Genomic DNA, 23628 nt, shown 5'->3' with positions numbered 1-23628 from the left:
TCTCTCACAATTATCTGCAAACCAGATAAAGAGAGAGGCATTCTTACATTGCGTTCAAGACCTACTAGTTATGGGAGTGATCCACCCAGTTCCAAAGGAGGAACAGGGGCAGGGCTTATATTCAAATCTGTTTATAGTTCCCAAGAAAGAGTGAACTTTCAGACCAATCTTGGATCTCAAGATCCTAAACAAATTTATCAGGGTCCCATCCTTCAAGATGGAGACTATTTGAACCATCCTACCTATGATCCAGGAGGGTCAATATATGACTACCGTGGATTTAAAGGATGCTTATCTACATATTCCGATACACAGGGATCATCATCAGTTTCTCAGGTTCGCCTTCCTAGACAGGCATTACCAGTTTGTGGCTCTTCCCTTAGGGTTAGCCACGGCACCAAGAATCTTTACGAAGGTTCTAGGGTCCCTTCTGGCGGTTCTAAGACCGCGGGGTATAGCAGTAACCCCTTACCTAGACGACATCCTGATACAGGCGTCAACTTTTCAAATCGCCAGGTCCCATACGGACATTGTTCTGGCATTTCTAAGGTCTCACGGGTGGAAGGTGAACGAAGGAAAGAGTTCTCTCTCACCTCTCACAAGAGTTTCCTTCCTAGGAACTCTGATAGATTCAGTAGAAATGAAGATTTATCTGACAGAGGTCAGGTTGTCAAAACTTCTAACTCCCTGCCGTGCTCTTTATTCCATTTCTCATCCGTCAGTGGCTCAGTGTATGGAGGTAATCGGATTAATGGTAGCGGCAATGGACATAGTTCCGTTTGCCCGCCTACATCTCAGACCACTGCAACTTTGCATGCTCAATCAGTGGAATGGGGATTACACAGATTTGTCCCCTCTACTAAATCTGGATCAAGAGACCAGGGATTCTCTTCTCTGGTGGCTATCTCGGGTCCATCTGTCCAAGGGAATGAGTTTCCGCAGGCCAGAATGGACTATAGTAACGACAGATGCCAGCCTTCTGGGCTGGGGTGCAGTCTGGAACTCCCTGAAGGCTCAGGGTTCGTGGACTCAGGAGGAGGCCCTCCTTCTGATAAACATTCTGGAACTACGCGCGATATTCAGTGCTCTTCAGGCTTGGCCTCAGCTAGCTGCGGTCAGGTTCATCAGATTTCAGTCGGACAACATCACGGCTGTAGCCTATATCAACCATCAGGGGGGAACAAGGAGCCCCCTGGCAATGTTGGAGGTTTCAAAGATAATTCTATGGGCAAAGGTTCACTCTTGCCATCTCTCAGCTATCCATATCCCAGGAGTAGAGAACTGGGAGGCGGATTTTCTAAGTCGGCAGACTTTTCATCCGGGGGAGTGGGAGCTCCATCCGGAGGTATTTGCCCAGTTGATCCAACTTTGGGGCAAACCAGAACTGGATCTCATGGCGTCTCATCAGAACACCAAGCTTCCTTGTTACGGGTCCAGGTCCAGGGATCCCAAGGCAGCGCTGATAGATGCTCTAGCAGCGCCCTGGTCCTTCAGCCTGGCTTATGTGTTTCCACCGTTTCCTCTGCTCCCTCGTCTGATTGCCAAGATCAAGCAGGAGAGAGCTTCGGTGATCTTGATAGCCCCTGCGTGGCCACGCAGGACTTGGTATGCAGATCTGGTGGACATGTCATCCTTTCCACCATGGACTCTGCCGCTAAGGCAGGACCTTCTACTTCAAGATCCCTTCAAACATCCAAATCTAATTTCTCTACGTCTGACTGCTTGGAGATTGAACGCTTGATTCTATCAAAGCGTGTTTTTTCCGAATCGGTCATTAATACCTTAATTCAGGCTCGAAAGCCTGTCACCAGGAAAATCTATCATAAGATATGGTGTAAATATCCTCATTGGTGTGAATCCAAGGGTTACTCATGGAGTAAGTTCAGGATTCCTAGGATATTATCTTTTCTCCAAGAAGGATTGGAGAAGGGTTTGTCAGCTAGTTCCTTAAAGTGACAGATTTCTGCTCTGTCTATTCTTTTGCACAAACGTCTGGCTGAGGTTCCAGACGTTCAGGCATTTTTTCAGGCTTTAGTTAGGATCAAGCCTGTGCTTAAACCTGTTACTCCGCCATGGAGTTTAAATTTAGTTCTTAAAGTTCTTCAAGGGGTTCCGTTTGAACCTTTGCATTCCATAGATATTAGCTTTTATCTTTTAAAGTTCTGTATTAAGTAGCTATCTCCTCGGCTCGAAGAGTTTCGGAGTTATCTGCTTTACAATGTTATTCCCCTTATCTGATTTTCCATGCAGATAAGGTAGTGTTACGTACCAAACCTGGGTTTCTTCCTAAAGTGGTATCTAATAAGAATATCAATCAGGAGATTGTTGTTCCTTCACTATGCCCTAATCCTCCTTCAAAGAAGGAACGTCTATTACACAATCTTGATGTGGTTCGTGCTTTAAAGTTTTATTTACAAGCTACAAAGGATTTTCGTCAAACATCTGCTTTGTTTGTTGTCTACTCTAGACAGAGGAGAGGCCAAAAGGCTTCGGCAACTTCTCTTTCTTTTTGGCTAAGAAGTATAATACGCTTAGCTTATGAGACTGCTGGCCAGCAGCCTCCTGAAAGAATTACAGCTCATTCTACTAGAGCAGTAGCTTCCACATGGGCTTTTAAACATGAGGCCTCTGTTGAACAGATTTGTAAGGCGGCAACTTGGTCTTCGCTTCATACCTTTTCTAAATTCTATATATTTGATACTTTTGCTTCTTCTGAGGCTATTTTTGGGAGAAAGGTCTTACAGGCAGTGGTGCCTTCCGTTTAAGTTCCTGCCTTGTCCCTCCCTTAATCCATGTCCTAAAGCTTTGGTATTGGTATCCCACAAGTAATGGATGAACCCGTGGACTGGATACACCTTTACAAGAGAAAACAAAATTTATGCTTACCTGATAAATTTATTTCTCTTGAGGTGTATCCAGTCCACGGGTCGCCCTGTCATTTTAAGGCAGGTGTTTTTTATTTTTAAGCTACAGTCACCACTGCACCCTATAGTTTCTCCTTTTTTCTTGCTTGTCTTCGGTCGAATGACTGGAGGTGGCAGTTAGGGGAGGAGTTATATAGACAGCTCTGCTGTGGGTGTCTTCTTGCAGCTTCCTGTTGGGAAGGAGAATATCCCACAAGTAATGGATGAACCCGTGGACTGGATACACCACAAGAGAAATAAATTTATCAGGTAAGCATAAATTTTGTTTCTTTGATGTCAGTTTTTTTGGCACTTTTCTTCACTTCCTGTAGAGTGAGATGCGCATATTTCAGATGGCTCTGCTGTTTAGAAGGCTTCTTGCTGTTTTTGCTTCTCTGGAATCCGGATTGTGAACGGGATTGTTTATTTCCTCAGTTTGCTGCAGGTTGCAGGACAGGTAGGGCACCTCAGTAATTCTGCTTAGGTGTAGTGTTGCCTGGGGTATGTTTTTCTTGATTTGGTATAAATTTTAAAGGAACATTTATTTATGAACTTTTTTTGTTCTGTATTATATCCTTTGTTAAAAGATAAAACATAAAAAAAGTTATAAAAAAAGTTAGAGTTTTTATTTGCTTCTTTTTTTGTATTATGGATCAAGAGGCTGTGCAGGATGTTACCTGTAGCTTATGTTTTGATGCCCAGGTGGAACCCCCTTCCTTTTTGTTCTTCATGTTTTGAAAGAGCTTTAGCTTATAGAAATAGACTTTTTGACCCTGAGCCATCATTAGCTAAGGCGGATGCTGTTCAGGAGTCTCCTGTTTCAGATGTGCCGCAGCTGTCTCCTCAAGCGTTCCAATCCTATTTATCTGCACATGCAGTGCACTGCGTTTCCTCTCATGCTCCGTCTGGGGTTACTTTGCAAGATATTGTTGCCCAGGTATCCTCTGCGGTATCTGAGGCGCTGTCTGCTTTTCCTATGCTGCAGGGAAAATGCAAAAGGAAATTTAAAGGAACAGTAAGTAAGGTTTCTGATCCTGAAGTGGCTAATCAAAGTATTTCCTCTCAGAAGTCTGAGGATGAAGATTCTTCGGATGCATCTGAGGGTGAAATCTCGGATTCAGGCAGTATAATTCCTTTGCTGATGCTGAAGTTGTGTCCTTCAAATTTAAGCTGGAACACCACCGCTTATTACTTAAGGAGGTTTTGGCTACCTTGGATGACTCTGATACTACTATCGTTGTTAACACTAAGAAGTCTAGTAAGCTGAACAAGTATTTTGATGTTCCCTCTGCAGTGGAGGTATTTCCTGTTTCAAGTGTGTGCTTTTGGAGAGACTATCCTGTTTACTGTTTTAATTATGCCTGAATAAATATTTGGACTTTACATATACTAACGTTTGGTGCAGCCTGCAATTCCTCTTCCTTTTGAATCGTCTGTTTTAGACTGTGCTTCTGAGATTATTGCACGGGAGTGGGAGAGAGCTAGTATTCCTTTTCCTCCATCTCCTGTTTTTAAGAAAATGTTTCCTATAGCTGACTCTATTAAAGAGTCGTGGCAAATGGTTCCTAAGGTGGAAGGAGCTATTTCCATGTTCCTTTAAGGATCCAATGGATAAGAAATTGGAGGCATTATTAAAGAAAATGTATGTTCACCAATGTCTTCAGTGGCAGCCTGCAGTGTGTATTGCTACTGTTACCAGCACTGCAGCTTACTGGTTTGATGCCTTGTCTGATTCTATTCAGACAGATACTCCTCTTGAGGAGATCCAGGACAGGATTAAGGCTCTTAAGTTAGCCAATTCCTTTATTATGGATGCTTCCTTACAGGTCATTAAACTAGAAGCAAAAATGTCTGGTTTTGCGGTTCTAGCCCTCAGAGCCCTTAAAGTCCTGGTCTGCGGATGTTTCTTCTAAGTCTAAGTTATTAGCTATTCCCTACAAGGGTAAGACCTTGTTTGGCTGAAATTATTTCAGATATCACAGGAGGAAAGGGATATTTTCTTCCTCAGGATGAGAAGAATAAGCAGAAAGGGCGTCAGAGTAATTTTTGTTCCTTTCGTAACTTTAGAGGTAAACCCTTTGCTTCTCTTCTAAGCAGGAACTATCCAAGTCTTCCTGGAAGTCTGGCCAGTCTTGGAACAAGGGAAAACAGTCTAAGAAACCTGCGGGTGACTCTAAGTCTGCATGAAGTGTCGGTCCCTGATCCAGGAACAGATCTAGTAAGGGGCTTAGATACGAGATGTCCCACACCTGTGGTCCGTGGAAATTGTATCTCAGGTGTACAAGATAGAATTCAAGACGTTTCCTCCCAGAGGCAGGTTTCTTCTCTCAAGATTATCTGTAGACCAGATAAAGAGAGAGGCGTTCTCAAAATGTATCAAGGATCTTTTTGCCCTGGGAGTTATAGTTCCAGGCCCTCCGCAGGAACAGGGTCTGGGATTTTTTTCAAATCTGTTTGTGGTTCTCAAGAAAGAGGGAACTTTCAGACCTTTTTTAGACCTAAAGTGTTTAAACAAGTTCCTCAGAGTACCGTCCTTCAAGATGGAGACTATACGTTCCATTCTTCCTTTGGTTCAAGAGGGTCAGTTTGACAACCATAGACTTGAAGGATGCGTACATTCATGTTCCCATTCAACGGGATCATCACAAGTTTCTAAGGTTTGCTTTCTTAGACAATCATTTTCAGTTTGTGGCTCTTCCATTTGGCCTTGACACAGCTCCCAGAATTTTCTCAAAGGTCCTGGGGGCTCTTTTGGCAGTGATCCAGTCTCGGGTTCAGGTGCTGTCTTTTCAACAAGCAAACTCTCATATGGAGATCTTGTTGTCTTTTCTTCGCTCCCACGGTTGGAAGGTGAATCTGGAAAAGAGTTCTCTGAATACAGCCACAAGAGTAGTGTTTTTAGGGACCATAATAGGTCAGAAAAACAAAGATCTTTGGCTTTTATCTTGTCCTTCAGTCCTCTCCTCGGCCGTCAGTGGCTCTATGTATGGAGGTAATTGGTCTGATGGTAGCTTCTATGGACATCATTCCGTTTGCTCGGTTCTAGGTTGGGGAGCAATTTGGGGGTCATTGAAGACTCAGGGTCTTTGGACTCAGGAGGGGTCAGTTCTCCCTATAAACATTCTAGAACTGAGAGCAATTTTCAATGCTCCACTGGGATGACCTCAGTTAGCCTTAGCCTGGTTTATCAGGTTCCAGTCGGGCAACATAACATTGGTTGCGTACATCAATCACCAGGGGGGAACTCAGAGTTCCTTGGCCATGACAGAGGTGGCCCAGATAATCCAGTGGGTGGAGTCTCACAACTGTTGTCTTTCTGCAATCCACATCCCAGGAGTGGACAATTGGGAGATGGATTTTCTGAGCCGGCTGACCTTTCATCCGGGGGAGTGGTAACTCTATCCGGAAGTATTTTCCAGTTTAATCCTCAATTGGGGACAACCAGAACTGTATCTCATGGCTCGTAAGCCTGTGACAAGAAAGATTAACTATAAGATATGGCATAAATATCTGTATTGGTGTGAATCCAGAGGCTACTCTTGGAGTATAGTTAGGATTCCTAGGATTTTGTCTTTTCTCCAGGAGGGTCTGGAGAAGGGTTTGTCAGATAGTACTCTGAAAGGTCAGATTTCTGCATTGTCTAATTTTTTGCATAAGCGTTTTGCGGATGCGCCAGACGTGCAATCTTTTTGTCAGGCCTTGGTTAGGATCAGGCTGGAGTCTTAACCTTGTTCTTAGAGTTTTACAGCGGGCTCCGTTTGAACATATGCATTCCTTAGATATTAAGATGTTGTCTTGGAAGGCTTTGTTTCTTGTTGCTATTTCTTCTGCTAAGAGAGTTTCAGAACTCTTGGCTCTGCCGTTTGATTCTCCTCATCTTATTTTTCATTCTGATAAGGTGGTTCTACATACTAAATTAGGTTTCCTACCTAAGGTTGTTTCAAACAAGAATATTAATCAGGAGATCGTGGTTCCTTATTTCTGTCCTAATCCTCCTTCTCCTAAGGAGCGTTGGTTGCACAACCTAGATGTTGTGTGTGCTTTAAAGTTTTATCTTCAGGCGACTTTCGTCAGTCTTCTGCTTTGTTTGTTTTTCTGGGAAGCGCAAGGGTCAGAAAGCTATGGCTACTTCTCTTTGGCTATGGATTATTATTTGTTTGGCCTATGAGACTGCTGGACAGCAACCTCCTGAGAGAATCACTGCTCATTCAAAGAGGGCTGTTTCTTCTTCCTGGGCATTTAAAAATGAAGCTTCTGTGGAACAGATTTGCAAGGCTGCAATTTGGTCCTCTTTGCATACTTTTTGAAAGTTTTATAAATTTGATACTTTTACCTTGGCTGAGGCTTCTTTTGGGAGAAGGGTTCTTAAGGCAGTGGTGCCTTATGTTTAGGTCTATCTGTCTTGTCCCTGCCTTATCATATGTGTCCTCTAGCTTGGGTAATGATTCCCACTAGTAATTGATGATTCCGTGGATTTACCATATCTTAGGAAAGAAAATATAATTTATGCTTACCTGATAAATGTATTTATTTCTGGATATGGTGAGTCCACGGCCCACCCTTTATGTAAGACAGTTATTTTTTCTAAAACCTCAGGCACCTCTACACTTTTGTGTTATCTTCTTTTTCCATTTTTCCTTAGGCCGAATGACTGGGGATTATGGGTAAGGGAAGTGACATATATAGCAGCTTTCCTGTAGTGCTCTTTGCCTCCTCCTGCTGGCCAGGAGTTATATTCCCACTTGTAATTGATGATTCCGTGGACTCACCATATCTGGAAATAAATACATTTATCAGGTAAGCATAAATTATGTTTTTTATATGCACACTTTCTGAAGCACTAGCTCCTATTGAGCATGAGCAAGAGTTCACAGTATATAAATATGTGTTTGTGAATGGCTAATGGCTGTCACGTGATTTAGGGGGCAGGGAAATGGAAATAACTGAAATTTGTCAGAAAAAAAATCTACCGATTTCAAATTCAGACTAAGTGTTATTGCATTGTCTTTGTATTATTAATTTGTTGCATATGCAATCCTACTGTATTTAATACTCTTTTAAACACCACCTTACTTTCTAAATAATGATATACGATAGACAGGTTTGTTATGGCTTTTCCAAGCTAGGCTTGCGTATTGAAGAACAAGATCATGCTATGTACAAATGAATGCGTGAAGGAACTTTACTCATCATGTTTCTGTTTTATCTTTACATTCTCTTGCAGAAAAATTCAAGCAGCTAACAGACCACATTGATCAAATGGCTATAGAATAATCATGTGGGAGTTATTGCCTTTTGTATTTTCAGTATTGAAATTGAACCGCTTTTACAGCTCACTTTACTCGCATGATGTTCTCCTGCCAACCTGTCGTGAAGAGGACACATACCCATGTCAATGACACTGTCAAGGAAAACAGTGCTGTACAGTGTATATTTTGCAAGAGATAGATTGTAAAGTAATTTGTCTATATATATATATATGAAAAACAAAGTATTTAATGTGTTGTCAGTGTACTTACTGTATTTAGGATGAAAAAAAAAGACAAATCAGTGTTTGTAGAAGATATATCTGCATTTCCTTTATTTATTTTGTTTAAAGGAAGGCGGGGCTTAAACATAACCCTTTTTTGGGTCAAGTGAGCATGTTGCAAAATGTATTCCTGCCACAGCTTTTGGTAGAAATGGTTACAATTGTCTGTTCTCTTTTGTTTAATGAAACTTGCGGATAGTTTACAGATTATTTCATTTTAAGTATATTGTAGGCAATAAGTGGTCCCAAGCCACATATATATATTGTTATAGTGTTGAAAAGTTTATATTTATGGCTTATGCACAAATGGTGGTTTACAAACCATGTAAAAACTAAAATATGGAAAGTTCTATATAAAAACACAATACATATATTTAGTATATATTTTTGCAACATATATAACGTCTGGTTTCGGGTAAGCTTACAAGAGGGAAATGTTTTACCTTTTCATTACATATAAACAAGTAGCTGACTGACTAAATTAACAGCTATTTGCAACTTCTAAACCTTTTGTGATTGAGAGGCTTTCCGTGTTGGTCTTTGAGTTTAAAGCAATCAGCTCTCATTTGGATAATTTGCAGCTTAGAATTAATGGCAGTTTTATTTAGATAGCCCCCATTGAACACTAGAACACTCATTGTTAAACCTATATATATATAGACAGCAACCTCTATACATAATTAGCCCTGCCTGTTACACTGATAAGACCACCCATTTTTCACCTTAGTGTTTACAAAATATTCCTCCAGTCAGGATTGATTTCCTGTCATGATAATCTGCAGATAATATAAAGCCTCATTTGAAAGAACAAGCTAGAAACTGCAGAGTCATAACATGTAAAATGAATGGGTTCTTTTAAATTAGTATTCTTATCAATGAATCTTAAAGGGCCATTATAAAATTAAATGCTCTAATTTGTAACAGTATGTCATTTTATCCCCAATGATACTGCAGAAGCTATGTGTTTGACCCCAGCAAAGGTGTTAAACACATAGTACCGCTTGGGACTCATGATTCTAATAGATATATTACCTTTGCTGGGGTTAAACACATAGCTTTGCTGTGCCACTACTGATAAAGTTGTATGCTCTAACCAATTAGAGCATTTCATTGTATCACTGTAATGGCAATTTAATCTACTAGCAAACTAATTTGGTGTGTAAAAGGTTTCCCAATAATCTATTGTCCATGATAGAGAGCTGCACTATGAACACTATAAATATTGATGCTGATGGATACAAACATGGTTATCCATGAGAGGAAGGGTTGTTATGCCCTCCACTTTACTTGTACCAGTCTGGAGTTGGATTCTAGGTGCACATGGTAAAATAACTTTTTTTTTTCCTTAGCCCCATTGTGTCCTATAGGAATATTATATTCTTTTTCAAATTAGGTGTCACATGATGCCTTAGAATACCATTGTCATAATGGAAGTTTCCTAACCTAATAGACACAAGGTTTAGAGTCCTTTTTGAATAAACAAATCCTGAGAACCTTATTTGTAAGGGGATAGAGTTAGAGTCCTCTTTCATATGAAGAGCAATCTGATCACTTAGCTGCCATATATTAAGTGATAAAATGGTGAATACTTAGTCCCATATTTATCAAGGTCTGGCGGACCTGATCCGACAGTGCGGATCAGGTCCGCCAGACCTCGCTGAATACGGAGAGCAATACGCTCGCTGTATTCAGCATTGCACCAGCAGCTCACACGAGCTGCTGGTGCAACTCCGCCCCCTGCAGGCTTGCCAGAAACACGGGGCATCAAGCTCCATACTTAGCTTGATACATATGCCCCTTAGTCCTCAGTACACTAAATTTAGAGTAGTAAAAAAAAAGAGCTGAGAAAATTGCACCATCTCCTTTATCAAAATAACCCATACATAAGACAGCTTGTAATAACAAATAAATGCTCTTTTTTTATATAAGTAGACATATCCTATAATTATTATTATTTAGATGTCACTTGGCCAAAGTAAAAATTGCAATTATCCAATTGGAATTACCAGTTTAATGCCAACAATTTCAGATGCAAATGGATCCAAACTATAATTCTATTAATACCAACGACTTACACAAAATGGTTTCTTTATTTACACTAGACATGATCAATATAATGGACACTTGTAGCCCGGTTTGTGATTTCTTCTATGTTGCTCCAGTGCTGATGCATTTTGTATAATCTTTAATATTTTTCATAACATGCTTGGGGCCAAGTTAACTTATTTAATGTAAAACAAAAAGGTATTACGGAGTTGTGTTGTGCATTACATTGTACTTGTTATTCTGTGTCATTCTTTATATCATACCAGCGATTAGTTTACAGTTGTAATGTTCAGTCTGTAGCATGTGGTCAGTTTGTTTATGCGTTATCACCCGTGGGAGAATGCTTTTGCTCACACACAGTGGTGCAGGCTTAGGTGCTCTTTACTTGCGCCTTCAGCCTATTCAAGGTTAGACTAGCCAGCAGGATTGCAAACCAGCATATTTGAATAAAGAAATGTAATTGTTCATTTTTCATTATAATTTTTTTTTTTGTCACCAATTTAGTAGTGAACACAACAGCATTATACAGATGCACACAACCCATTAAATGCTATATCATCAAGTTCCTCGCTGGTTTCTCTAGCAAGTAATGTAAAGGGACAAGACTGTAAAGCTGCCACTGGTGTGAACTGATCTGTGTTTAAAACTGAATCGACTTTGTGGATGTTATAAGGGATTTTTGTTTATAATTCCAGTGTATTGAATTGTGTACGACTGTGAGGCTGGGATCAGATGTGAGGTGATGCTTGTGCTGGATGAAATGTGACATTATTTATGTTGTGAGAATAGCGAGAGAATCATACATCTGTATTCCAAGAGTTGAGTAATTAAACAATGTGTTAAATAAAATATATATATATATATATTGTTCAAAATATGGTAGTCCAGTTCTTGGTGTGTTTTTTTATATTTACTATTTTTCCATCTTTATTTCTCATATCAAAGCAAAGTGCATTTTTTCATACACTCTCATAGTGTTAAAATCAAGTACTAGTAATGTATAGGGCCTCCTTGTAGTTGGTATAAAGTTCCCTTTTCTACTCGCTAGTCAACCTTTATAGACAATGCTATGGTTTAACCCCTTCCTGCTGGGTCTTATTTGTCTACATTAGAACAAAGTTCCGATGCCAAACGGCAAAGACGTTCCATGCCGTCCTAAGGGCACTTAAGCCCAGCGCAGTTAGGACGGCATGGAATGTCCTAACAGGGGGAAGGGGTTAACAAAGCCAAGTCCATGCTTTTAGTTTCTTCACACTGATTACATGATTACATCTTAGCTTGTATTCTAGTGCCTCATTGCTACTCTCAGGTTCATCGTACATACTGGTGTTTATTCATGCCCTGAATAACAATTCAACCTCTTGCCAGTGTAGTGGAGTTCACACATGACATAATGTCACTCATATAAAGGATTGCTTTATGTTATCCTATTGATTTGTTTTTGTGTATCTTTCTGTCATGCATGTTAAGGGGACATTAAGAACTAAATACATTTTATAAGCATAGTATTGAGGTTATTCCCCGCCTTCTTCTAGAAATTATCTATACAAGAAAGGACTTTGTAATACATTAGGACAGATTTGGCTAAAGAGGTCCAGAGACATTTCAGCTCCAAAATCGGTACACAGACTGGTAATGTATCTGGTGTGTGTAACCATAGAGTTGTTATAAGAGACTTGCCTATACCAGCCTGTATATTTTTGTCTTTTATAGTTTATTTTAATGTTGTAATAAATATATTTTTAAAAATTGGAGATACAGTGGCAGACCTTCTGATTGCCTTAGAAGGATTACAACTTTACAACACTGTTTACACTGAGAGCTCAGATATAGCTCTCTAATATGTTAGTAAGGTCCATTAAGAGATTAAACCATAATTAATGTCACTGTGCTTCACTGTATATGCTTTTCTTTTTTTTTCTCTGAGGTTATCCTGCAATTTGGAAAATATTCCACATCTGGGACTATATTCTTTATTTCTCATTCATTATATAAAATAAGGACTTTTTGGGCACAGTGTTTGCTTATTACACATATATGTGGATTAGTATTTTTGTATTTTTTGTGTATTAACACCAATTATTTGTGGTATTCTATTAGTAGTATAACTGCTTCAGATACCTGCATTCCATAATGGCAGCACCCATGATTAGAGTATCCCTTTAATGCTATTGCTCTGACCAGGCCTCTTTGTTTCTCTTGTTCCTATTGGCCTATAGCCTGCTGTTCTCTTAACTTGCCTGCATCTAAACACTGGCCTAATTGATTGCTGACCTAATGGTTTGCCTGTACCTGACTGCAGGCACTATAGCCTGCAGATAACTGAACAATAACATACTTGTTGATATTTCTTTTATCAAATTGTGAAAGTCCACAAAAACCAGCACGTGTGAGAATATTCCCCTCTAGACCACTAGGAGGAGGCAAAAGAAACCCCAACGCACCTGAGCTTTAAATCCCCCATGATCCTCAGCCATTTTCATTTGCCTCCTTGTTGAAGATTGAGGTGAAAGTGAAGTACAAGATCTTCTCATCGTTTGAAAGAGGATACTCTAACCCAGGGTTCTTCAAACTTCCCCCCCCCCAAGATCCAGTACAATGATACCTTTACAACCATTTTTATATGGTTGGTGTGAATATTTCTGAAGTAATATAGAACGAGAGCTGCAATTTTCGGTAAAGTCATTAAAATGTGTGCATATTTTATTCAAGTCAAACTTGAAAGTGTTGTAAAAGGTAATTACACACACACTCATACAACACATATACTACACACAGAGGGTTGTGAAAGAGATAAAATAAAGGGGGAGCGAACATATGGCAAAAAGAGAACAAAGGGAGAGGAGAGAACAGCGTGGTGAGATCAGAGTGGTGGAGGCAGAACAGGGGTAAGAGAGAAAAGAGTGAGGGGAAAACAGATAGCTGGGGAAAAGGCAGTATGACAGCATTATTGATCCCCTGTTCAGAGAAGCCATATGTACACAGCTTTTTATTTTAAAAATAAATAAATAAAATTCCCAAAGACTAATTTTCTATCCAATGGGTCCTTAAAAGAAGTACTGTCTTCCAAAGAATGGCAATAGCTCCATCAACCTTTGGAACAGCTTCCCACAATTCAAAATTAGCAGCAGGCAAAGGATATCATTTTTTTAAACCTTTCAGAAGGATTAAATTAATTACCTGGCTCAGACCATTCCCTAGAAATCATGTCAGAGACAGCATCAGTCTAAATTTTTTTTTAACTTAAATGGTTACAAAGCTTTTCCTCAGAAACCTTCTTCTTTAACATCTAAAGTAACTAAAACCTCTTTTAAAAGAGAACGAGTATGTTCAATTTTAAACAAAAAAGAGGAAGTACCAGGTTCAACATCAGAAGAAGACTTCTCATCACTAGAAGAAACTTCACCTTCTGAAGACATAACAGTATCCTTGACTTTAGGAGACATAGTACTAGTAGAAGGTAAAATCTGAACTGACCTTTTACACTTTCTTGAAGGAGGGAGAGCAGCCAGAGACTGCAGTGAAATATCAGTAGCATTCTCCTGTAATGAGACAGGGGCATCAATACCCATAGAAGCAGTATTAGGCTGGTCTGATTGCAATAACGATTTTAAACTTTAGTCACATAAAGGAGCTCTAGTAGATACCTCAGCTGCTTTTCTTTTCAATAAGCACACCTAATAATGGTAGAAGGGTGTTCAGGGTATTCAGCTTCAAAGGTAAATTTAGTACCAGAATCGGAAAGCTCCATAATAGCATTTTGGCAATACAGAGCAATAAACATTATAACCCCTTAAAAAAAATCTCTAGAGGAATGGAAATAACTTATGCCCTCCTAAGTTACTTTTTAAAAAAACTCACACTGAGCTACAAAACAAAGCAGGGCAAATAAAACTTTGCATCCGAAGGCCAGATAATGCTTAGCAGTATGAAGAAGTGCGCTATAAAAAAAAACCTGACAGCTATAAGGGATTTAGGACACCAAAACCTGTTGTGCGCATAGCCGAGGACATACACGTGCAATTTGTAAAACATTCCACATCTGGGACTATATTCTTTATTTCTCATTCATTATATAAAATAAGGACTTTTTGGGCACAGTGTTTATTACACAAATATGTGGATTGGTATTTTTGTATTATTTTTTGTGTATTAACTCCAATTATTTGTGGTATATTAGTAGTATAAAAGGAGGAGGCAGACGTCCTTAAATGTTAAAAATCCATTTTCTTTATTCAGTAGTAGGTAAAATCCATGACACCAAAACACAAGGACATAAAATGCAGGCTGGTCTGACTAGTTTCGGCATAGTGCCGTAATCATAAACTCTGCTTCAGATACCCAGGGCTAAATATATGTGCAAATACATATTAACAATAAGTGCCCATAGCATAGCTATTGAGCATCTAAATGTTAAAAAAATAATACCAATGGGCATTCGTTCACCAGCAAAGAAGCAGTAGACAGCCAAACCGGTACTGAAACATTTCAGCAGAGGTTTATGAAATAGGAGTATATTGTAGATCCATAGAGGGAAGCAGAAGACAAGTCCCTGCGACTAATTAAGGAAGGTCTATGATAAATTTCCCAAGAGGTGAAGCAAAGAATAAAAAACCATACCCAATATAAATCCCTCTGTCAAGCACTTTGAGGGGAAACCGGGACTCAATATAGACTGAAACCCCTTTCTCTGAAGAATCAAATTCACATCTTCATTCTTTGACCACCTCCAGCAAAGACAAAGTAAAGACTGAGGTACATGTGAGGTGGGGGAGGTTTCATAGAGCTGTTGGGGTTTGGGAATCTCCCACTAGTGGTAAGGAAGAGCAACTTCCAGAGTAATGGATCATGGACTCTCACCACCTGTATAAAAGAAATTAAAATGTATACCTAAACTGGGTACTGGCAGACAGCTGCCAATACCTATGATGGCGGAAACCATTAGGAGGGGGTTGATTTAGAGAGCGGTTTTGGAGGGATCAGGGAGGTGGGATGGTAAGGGGGGATTCTACACTGCAGAAAAAAAGAAAAATATTTAAAAATAATAAAAAGCCCTTAATACTGGCAAACTGTCTGCCAGTACCTAAGATGGTGATGAGGAATATGGGTGGTTGGGGGGGGATGAGCTGTTTGGGAGGCATCAGGGTGGTGCGGAGGGTAATCCTTACACTAGAATACTATAACCCTTACAAGCTAACTCATTAATACTTTCACTGCCAGGAATTTCAGTAGTGTGGTGCACAGCTGTAATTAGTGGCCTTCTAATTATCAAAAATCAATGGCAAAGTCATGCATGTCTGCTATTTCTGAACAAAGGGGATCCCTAGAGAAGCTTTTACATTGATTTGTGTTATAACTGCAAAAGTGGTTTGTAAATAATTTCAGTGAGCAACACAAAGTCTGTGAAAAAGTTAACATTTTTTATATGATCGTATTTGGCGGCGAAACAGAGGCCTTAAATATAGCAAAATGGGTCTAGCTCAATACCTTGGGTTGTCGACTAAAAAAAAAATATATAGTTTTGATAGGTAAATAAAAAAACAAGGCTCGATTTCTGTTTAAATGGAGTGATAGCAAAAATGCTTAAAATTCACTGGTATTTTGGGCAAGTTTTTCTCTGAAATGCCTGGTAGTGAAGGGGTTAATTGTTAAAAAGAAAAAAACATCAAACACGTTTTTTCCCACTGAATTATTATAATTGCTTTTGTTTTAAATACTCTACAGTTATGTGATGACCAGCAAAAAAAAAAAAGAACTTCGTATCCTACAGTATCAAATGTATGAATTTGAAATGACTTGCCCTATTGGCTCTCTTACAGCAAGATTATGAGTTTTCACTGCGTGATGTGGTCTTTTTGCAATCAATTTCCATTGTGCAGGTATTACAAGTCTTGAAAAATTGCGAATGCGCACATGCATTCGCTTTTACTCAACAATCCTTTCCACACTGGAAGAGCTGTAGTTAACAGTTTTGCACAACATTTTACATTGCCATAGGTACACATACATAGAGAAACATGGATTTCTATGTATAGACATATGTTTAACTATGGAGATAATGAAAATATTTTTAATACATTACAATCTTATGCACATTAAACAATATCTCAAAGGGATTATCAATGAGATATTCCCATATAGAGAATCTAAACATATATATATATATATTCATATCTCGCTATAAGTAGATATATTAGTCCAAATATCATCAAATATATAGAGAAATATATATTTAGAAATAAATAGAACATAATCGGTTTTTGCAATATAAAGTATTCGCAATTTCATGTAAACTTTTCAAGGAGACTACGTCATGGGCTTTGCACAACATATTAAGGTTTTTGTGTTTTTTCTGCGGTTTGCATTACACGGCTTAACATGCGCGGAAAATAAGTAATTTAGCAACTTGTAATAGCTGCGCAACCCCAAAGGCAAAAAAGCCATATCGCAGGCAGAGATTTTACAACTGATTTGCTGTGCGACTTGTAATCTTGCTCTAAGAAAGATATTACGTCAATACACCATCCATTACAAATTATTCACCCAGTAAACTCACATCATCCTACATAGTAAAAGGCCAGGTATGTTTGTCAGATGCAGTCATGCGCAGTAGAGACTGCGCAAGGACAAGCATACCTGGCCTTTAGGATCAGACAGCAGAGAGTGTAGACGGAAGCAGCCGTTTTGAGAGCGTGGCCGGGGGAAGTGTCGTGATGGGGGCGTGGTCGGGCGGGAACGTGTTAGGTGTGCGTGGCCTGAGAGAGCGCAAAAGAGGGGGGGGAGCCAAAAGAGAGGGGGGAGAGAGCAAAAGAGATGGGGAGAGAGTAAAAGAGGGGGGTAGAGTAAAAGAGAGGGGGGATAGAGTAAAAGAGAGGAGGGATAGAGTAAAAGAGAGGGGGGTAGAGTAAAAGAGAGGGGGGATAGAGTAAAAGAGAGTGGGGAGAGAGAGAGAGCAAAAGAGAGGGGAGAGCAAAAGAGAGAAGGGAGAGAGAGCAAAAGAGAAGGGGAGAGAGAGCAAAATAGAGGGGGAGAGAGCAAAAGAGAGGGGGGAAAGAGAGAGAGAGCAAAAGAGAGGGGGAGACAGAGCAAACGTGAGGGGAAGAGAGAGCAAAGGAGAGGGGGAGACAGAGCAAAAGAGAGGGGGAGAGCAAAAGAGAGGGGGGAAAGAGAGAGAGAGCAAAAGAGAGGGGGGAGAGAGAGAGAGCAAAAGAGAGGGGAGAGCAAAAGAGAGAAGGGAGAGAGAGCAAAAAGAGAGGGGGAGAGAGAGCAAAAGAGAGGGGGAGAGAGCAAAAGAGAGGGGGGAGAGAGCAAAAGAGAGGGGGGAAAGAGAGAGAGAGCAAAAGAGAGGGGGGAGACAGAGCAAAAGAGAGGGGGAGAGAGAGCAAAGGAGGGGGGGATACAGAGCAAAAGAGAGGGGGAGACAGAGCAAAAGAGAGGGGGGAGAGAGAGAGAGAGCAAAAGAGAGGGGGAGAGAGAGCAAAAGAGAGGGGGGATAGAGTAAAAGAGAGGGGGGATAGAGTAAAAGAGAGGGGAGAGAGCAAAAGAGGGGAGAGAGAGGCAAAGAGTGGGGAGAGCAAAAGAGAGGGGAGAGCGAAAGAGAGAGAGGAGAGAGAGAGGCAAAGTGAGTGGGGAGAGAGAGCAAAAGAGAGGGGGAGACAGAGCAAAAGAGAGGGGGAGACACAGCAAAAGAGAGGGGGGAGAGAGAGCAAAAGAGAGGAGAGAGAGGGGTAAAGAGAAGGGGGGAGAGCAAAAGAGAGGGAGAGAGAGAGCAAAAGAGAGGGGGAGACAGAGCAAAAGAGAGTACAGAGAGAGCAAAAGAGGGGGAGAGAGCAAAAGACAGGGGAGAGAGAGAGCAAGAGAGTGGAGAGAGAGAGATCAAAAGAGAGAGGAGAGCGAAAGAGAGAGGGGAGAGAGAGAGGCAAAGAGAGTGGGGAGAGAGAGAGAGCAAAAGAGAGGGGGAGAAAGAGCAAAAGAGAGTATAGAGAGAGCAAAAGAGAGGGGAGAGAGCAAAGGAGAGGGGAGAGAGATCAAAAGAGAGGGGGAGAGAGAGAGCAAAAGAGAGTGCAGAGAGAGCAAAAGAGAGGGAGAGAGAGCAAAAGAGAGGGGAGAAAGAGATAGCAAAAGAGAGGGGAGAAAGAGAGAGAAAAAGAGAGGGGAGAAAGAGAGAGCAAAATAGAGGGGAGAAAGAGAGAGCAAAAGAGAGGGGAGAAAGAGAGAGCAAAAGAGAGGGGAGAAAAAGAGAGCAAAAGAGAGGGGGAGAGAACAAAAGAGACAGGAGAGAGCAAAGGAGAGGGGAGAGAGAGAAAAAGAGAGGGGTAAGAGAGAGAGCAAAAGAGAGGGGAGAGAGAGAAATAGAGTGGAGAGCAAAAGAGAAAGGAGAAAGAGAGAGCAAAAGAGAAGGGAGAAAGAGAGAGCAAAAGAGAAGGGAGAAAGAGAGAGCAAAAGAGAAGGGAGAAAGAGAGAGCAAAAGAGAAGGGAGAAAGAGAGCAAAGGAGAAGGGAGAAAGAGAGCAAAAGAAATGGGAGAAAGAGAGAGCAAAAGAGAGGGGAGAGAGAGAGAGCAAAAGAGAGGGGGAGAGAACAAAAGAGAGGGGAGAGAGAGAGCAAAGGAGAGGGGAGAGAGAGAGAGCAAAAGAGGGGGGAGAGAGCAAAAGAGAGGGGGAGAGAGAGCAAAATACAGTGGGGGAGAGAGAGCAAAAGAGAGGGAAGAGAGAGCAAAAGAGAGGGGGAGAGAGAGAAAGCAAAAGAGAGGGAGAGAGAGAGAAATCAAAAGAGAGGGGAGAGAGAGCAAATGACAGGGGGATAGAGAGCAAAAGAGAGAGGAGAGAGAGCAAAAGAGAGGAGAGCGAAAGAGAGAGGGGGGAGAGAGAGGCAAAGAGAGTGGGGAGAGAGAGCAAAAGAGAGGGGGAGAGAGAGTAAAAGAGAGGAGAGCGAAAGAGAGAGGGGGAGAGAGAGGCAAAGAGAGTGGGGAGAGAGCGCAAAAGAGAGGGGGGAGAAAGAGCAAAAGAGAGTATAAAGAGAGCAAGAGAGGGGGAGAGAGCAAAAGACACGGGGAGAGAGATCAAGAGAGTGGAGAGAGGGGGGAGAGAGAGCAAAAGAGAGGGGAAAGAGAGCAAAAGAGAGGGGAGAGAGAGCAAAAGAGAGGGAGAGAGAACAAAAGAGAGGGGAGAGAGCAAAGGAGATGGAAGACAGAGAGGGAGAGAAAGCAAAAAAAAGAGAGGGGAGAGAGCAAAGGAGAGGGGGAGAGAGCAAAGGAGAGGGGAGAGAGAGCAAAAGAGAGGGAGAGAGAGAGAGAGCAAAAGAGAGGGGGAAAGAACAAAAGAGAGGGGAGAGAGAGCAAAAGGGGGGGAGAAAAAGAGAGGGGGAGAGAGAGCAAAATAGAGGAGAGAGAGAGCAAAAGAGGGGGGAATAGAGGGGGAGAGAGAGCAAAATAGAGTGTAGTGCAGAGAGAGCAAAAGAGAGGGGAGAGAGCAAAAGAGAGGGGAGAGAGCAAAAGAGATTAGTGGAGAGGGGAGAGAAAGAGGGGAGAGAGAGCAAAAGAGGGGAGAGAGAGCAAAGGAGAGAGGGGAGAGAGAGAGGCAAAGAGAGTGGGGAGAAAGAGCAAAAGAGAGGGGGAGAGAGAGAGCAAAAGAGGGGGGAGAAAGAGCAAAAGAGAGTATAGAGAGAGCAAAAGAGGGGGAGAGAGAGAGAGCAAAAGAGAGGGGGAGAGAGAGCAAAAGAGAGTGTAGTGCAGAGAGAGCAAAAGAGAGGGGAGAGAGCAAAAGAGAGGGGAGAGAAAGAGCAAAAGAGAGTAGTGGAGAGAGAGCAAAAGAGGGGAGAGAGAGCAAAAGAGGGGAGAGAGAGCAAAGGAGAGAGGGGAGAGAGAGAGGCAAAGAGAGTGGGGAGAAAGAGCAAAAGAGAGGGGGAGAGAGAGAGCAAAAGAGAGTATAGAGAGAGCAAAAGAGGGGGAGAGAGCAAAAGACAGGGGGAGAAAGAGCAAGAGAGTGGGGAGAGAGCAAAAGAGAGGGGGAAGAGAGAGCAAAAGAGAGGGATAGAGAACAAAAGAGAGGAGAGAGAGCAAAGGAGATGGAAGACAGAGAGGGGGAGAGAAAGCAAAAGAGAGGGAAGAGAGCAAAGGAGAGGGGAGGGAGAGCAAAATAGAGAGGGGAGAGAGAGCAAAAGAGAGGGGGTGAGAGAGAGCAATAGAGAGGGGAGAAAGAGAGAGCAAAAGAGAGGGGAGAAAGAGAGCAAAAGAGAGGGGAGAAAAAGAAAGCAAAAGAGAGGGGAGAAAGAGAGCAAAAGAGAGGGGGGAGAGAACAAAAGAGATGGGAGAGAGAGAGCAAAGGAGAGGGGAGAGTGAGAGAGAGAGAGAGAGCAAAAGAGAGGGGGAGAGAGAGCAAAAGAGGATGAGAGAGCAAAAGAGAGGGGAGAGAGAGAAAAAGAGAGTGGAGAGAGAGCAAAAGAGGGGAGAAAGAGCAAAAGAGAAGGGAGAAAGAGAGAGCAAAAGAGAAGGGAGAAAGAGAGAGCAAAAGAGAATGTAGAAAGAGAGAACAAAAGAGAAGGGAGAAAGAGAGAGCAAAAGAGAGGGGAGAAAGAGAGAGCAAAAGAGAGGGCAGAGAGAGCAAAAGAGAGGGGAGAGAGAGAGCAAAAGAGAGGGGGAGAGAAAAAAGAGTGGGGAAAGAGAGAGCAAGAGGGGGGGGGGAGAAAAAGAGAGGGGGAGAGAGAGCAAAATAGAGTTGGGGGAGAGAGAGCAAAAGAGAGGGAAGAGAGAGCAAAAGAGAGGGGGAGAGAGAGAAAGCAAAAGAGAGGGAGATAGAGAAATCAAAAGAGAGGGGAGAAAGAGCAAAAGAGAGGAGAGAGAGAGCAAAAGAGAGCTGAGCGGGAGAGAGAGAGAGATAGAGGAGAGAGAGAGCAAAAGAGGGGGGGAAGAGAGGGGGAGAGAGAACAAAAGAGAGGGGGGAGAGAAAGAGAGCAAAAGAGAAGGGGAGAGAGAGCAAAAGAGGATGAGAGAGCAAAAGAGAGGGGAGAGAGAGAAAAAGAGAGTGGAGAGAGAGCAAAAGAGGGGAGAAAGAGCAAAAGAGAAGGGAGAAAGAAAGAGCAAAAGAGAAGGGAGAAAGAGAGAGCAAAAGATGGGAGAGAGAGCAAAAGAGAGGAAAGAGAGAGCAAAAGAGAGGGGAGAGAGAGAGAGCAAAAGAGAGGGGGAGAGAACAAAAGAGAGGGGAGAGAGAGAGCAAAAGAGGGGGGGAGAAAAAGAGAGGGGGAGAGAGAGCAAAAGAGGGGGGAGAGAGGGGGAGAGAGAGCAAAATAGAGTGGTGGGAGAGAGAGCAAAAGAGAGGGAAGAGAGAGCAAAAGAGAGGGGGAGAGAAAGCAAAAGAGAGGGAGAGAGAGAAATCAAAAGAGAGGGGAGAGAGAGCAAAAGAGAGGGGGAGAGAGCAAAAGAGAGGGGAGAGAGCAAAAGAGAGGGGAGAGAGCAAGAGCAAAATAGAGGGGGGGGGAGAGAGAGCAAAAGAGAGGGGGAAGAGAGCAAAAGAGAGTGCAGAGAGAGCAAAAAAGGGGGAGAGAGCAAAAGAGGGGGAGAAAAAGCAAAAGAGAGTAGCGGAGAAACAGCAAAAGAGGGGAGAAAGAGCAAAAGAGGGGAGAAAGAGCAAAAGAGAGGGGAGAGAGCAAGAGCAAAAGAGAGGGGAGAGAGCAAGAGCAAAAGAGAGAAGGGAGAGAGAGCAAAAAAAGGGGGAGAGAGCAAAAGAGGGGGGAGAAAAGGCAAAAGAGAGTAGCAGAGAAAGAGCAAAAGAGGGGAGAAAGAGCAAAAGAGAGGGGAGAGAGAAAAAGAGAGGGGAGAAAGAGAAAAAGAGAGTGGAGAGAGAGCAAAAGAGGGGGGAGAGAGGGGGAGAGAGAGCAAAATAGAGTGGGGGAGAGAGAGCAAAAGAGAGGGAAGAGAGAGCAAAAGAGAGGGGGGGAGAGAGAGAAAGCAAAAGAGAGGGAGATAAAGAAATCAAAAGAGAGGGAGATAGAGAAATCAAAAGAGAGGGGAGAGAGAGCAAAAGAGAGGAGAGAGAGAGCAAAAGAGAGGGGAGGGAGAGCAAAGGAGAGGGGGAGAGAGAGAGATAAAGGAGAGAGAGAGAGCAAAAGAGAGGGGGGAAGAGAGGGGAGAGAGAGCAAAATAGAGTGGGGGGAGAGAGAGCAAAAGAGAGGGGGAGAGAGAAAGCAAAATAGAGGGAGATAGAGAAATCAAAAGAGAGGGGAGAGAGAGCAAAATAGAGGGGGGGGGGGAGAGAGAAAAAAAGAGAAGGGGAGAGAGAGAAAAAGATAGTGGAGAGAGAGAAAAAGAGAGTGGAGAGAGAGAAAAAGAGGGGAGAAAGAGCAAAAGAGAAGGGAGAAACAGAGAGCAAAAGAGAAGGGAGAAAGAGAGAGCAAAAGAGGGGAGAGAGAGCAAAAGAGAAGAGAGAAAGAGAGAGCAAAAGAGAGGGGAGAGAGAGAGCAAAAGAGAGGGGGAGAGAACAGAAGAGAGGGGAGAGCGAGAGCAAAAGAGGGGGGGAGAAAAGGAGAGGGGGAGAGAGAAAAAGAGGGGGGGAAAGAGAGGGGGAGAGAGAGCAAAATAGAGTGGTGGGAGAGAGAGCAAAAGAGAGGGAAGAGAGAGCAAAAGAGAGGGGGAGAGAGAGAAAGCAAAAGAGAGGGAGAGAGAGAAATCAAAAGAGAGGGGAGAGAGAGCAAAAAGAGAGGGGAGAGAGAGCGCAAAAGAGAGGGGAGAGAGAGCGCAAAAGAGAGGGGAGAGAGAGCAAAAGAGAGGGGGAGAGAGCAAAAGAGAGGGGAGAGAGAGCAAAAGAGAGGGGAGAGAGCAAAAGACAGGGGGAAGAGAGCAAAAGACAGGGGGAAGAGAGCAAAAGAGAGTGCAGAGAGAGCAAAAAAGGGGGAGAGAGCAAAAGAGGGGGGAGAAAAAGCAAAAGAGAGTAGCGGAGAAACAGCAAAAGAGGGGAGAAAGAGCAAAAGCGGGGAGAAAGAGCAAAAGAGAGGGGAGAGAGCAAGAGCAAAAGAGAGGGGGGAGAGAGCAAAAGAGAGTGCAGAGAGCAAAAAAGGGGGAGAGAGCAAAAGAGGGGGGAGAAAAGGCAAAAGAGAGTAGCAGAGAAAGAGCAAAAGAGAGGGGAGAGAGCAAATGAGAGGGGAGAAAGAGAAAAAG

At 42.3% G+C, this 23628-nt stretch overlaps 1 protein-coding gene across 3 annotated transcripts in view; it reads left to right on the top strand.

The window, feature by feature from the left end:
- Positions 1–11354, top strand: part of KIAA0513 (KIAA0513 ortholog) — a 428805-nt gene extending 417451 nt beyond the window's left edge. For all 3 annotated transcript variants that reach the window (XM_053701111.1, XM_053701103.1, XM_053701120.1), the window contains one exon: positions 8128–11354. In XM_053701111.1, coding sequence (XP_053557086.1) covers positions 8128–8177 — 50 coding nt within the window. In that variant the 3' untranslated portion in view covers positions 8178–11354. The remainder of the gene's footprint in view (positions 1–8127) is intronic.
- The last annotated feature ends 12274 nt before the right edge of the window (positions 11355–23628 follow it).

Source organism: Bombina bombina, chromosome 1, assembly GCF_027579735.1.
Source record: "Bombina bombina isolate aBomBom1 chromosome 1, aBomBom1.pri, whole genome shotgun sequence".
NCBI lineage: Eukaryota > Metazoa > Chordata > Amphibia > Anura > Bombinatoridae > Bombina > Bombina bombina.
This window is presented reverse-complemented; position numbering and strand designations above follow the sequence as displayed.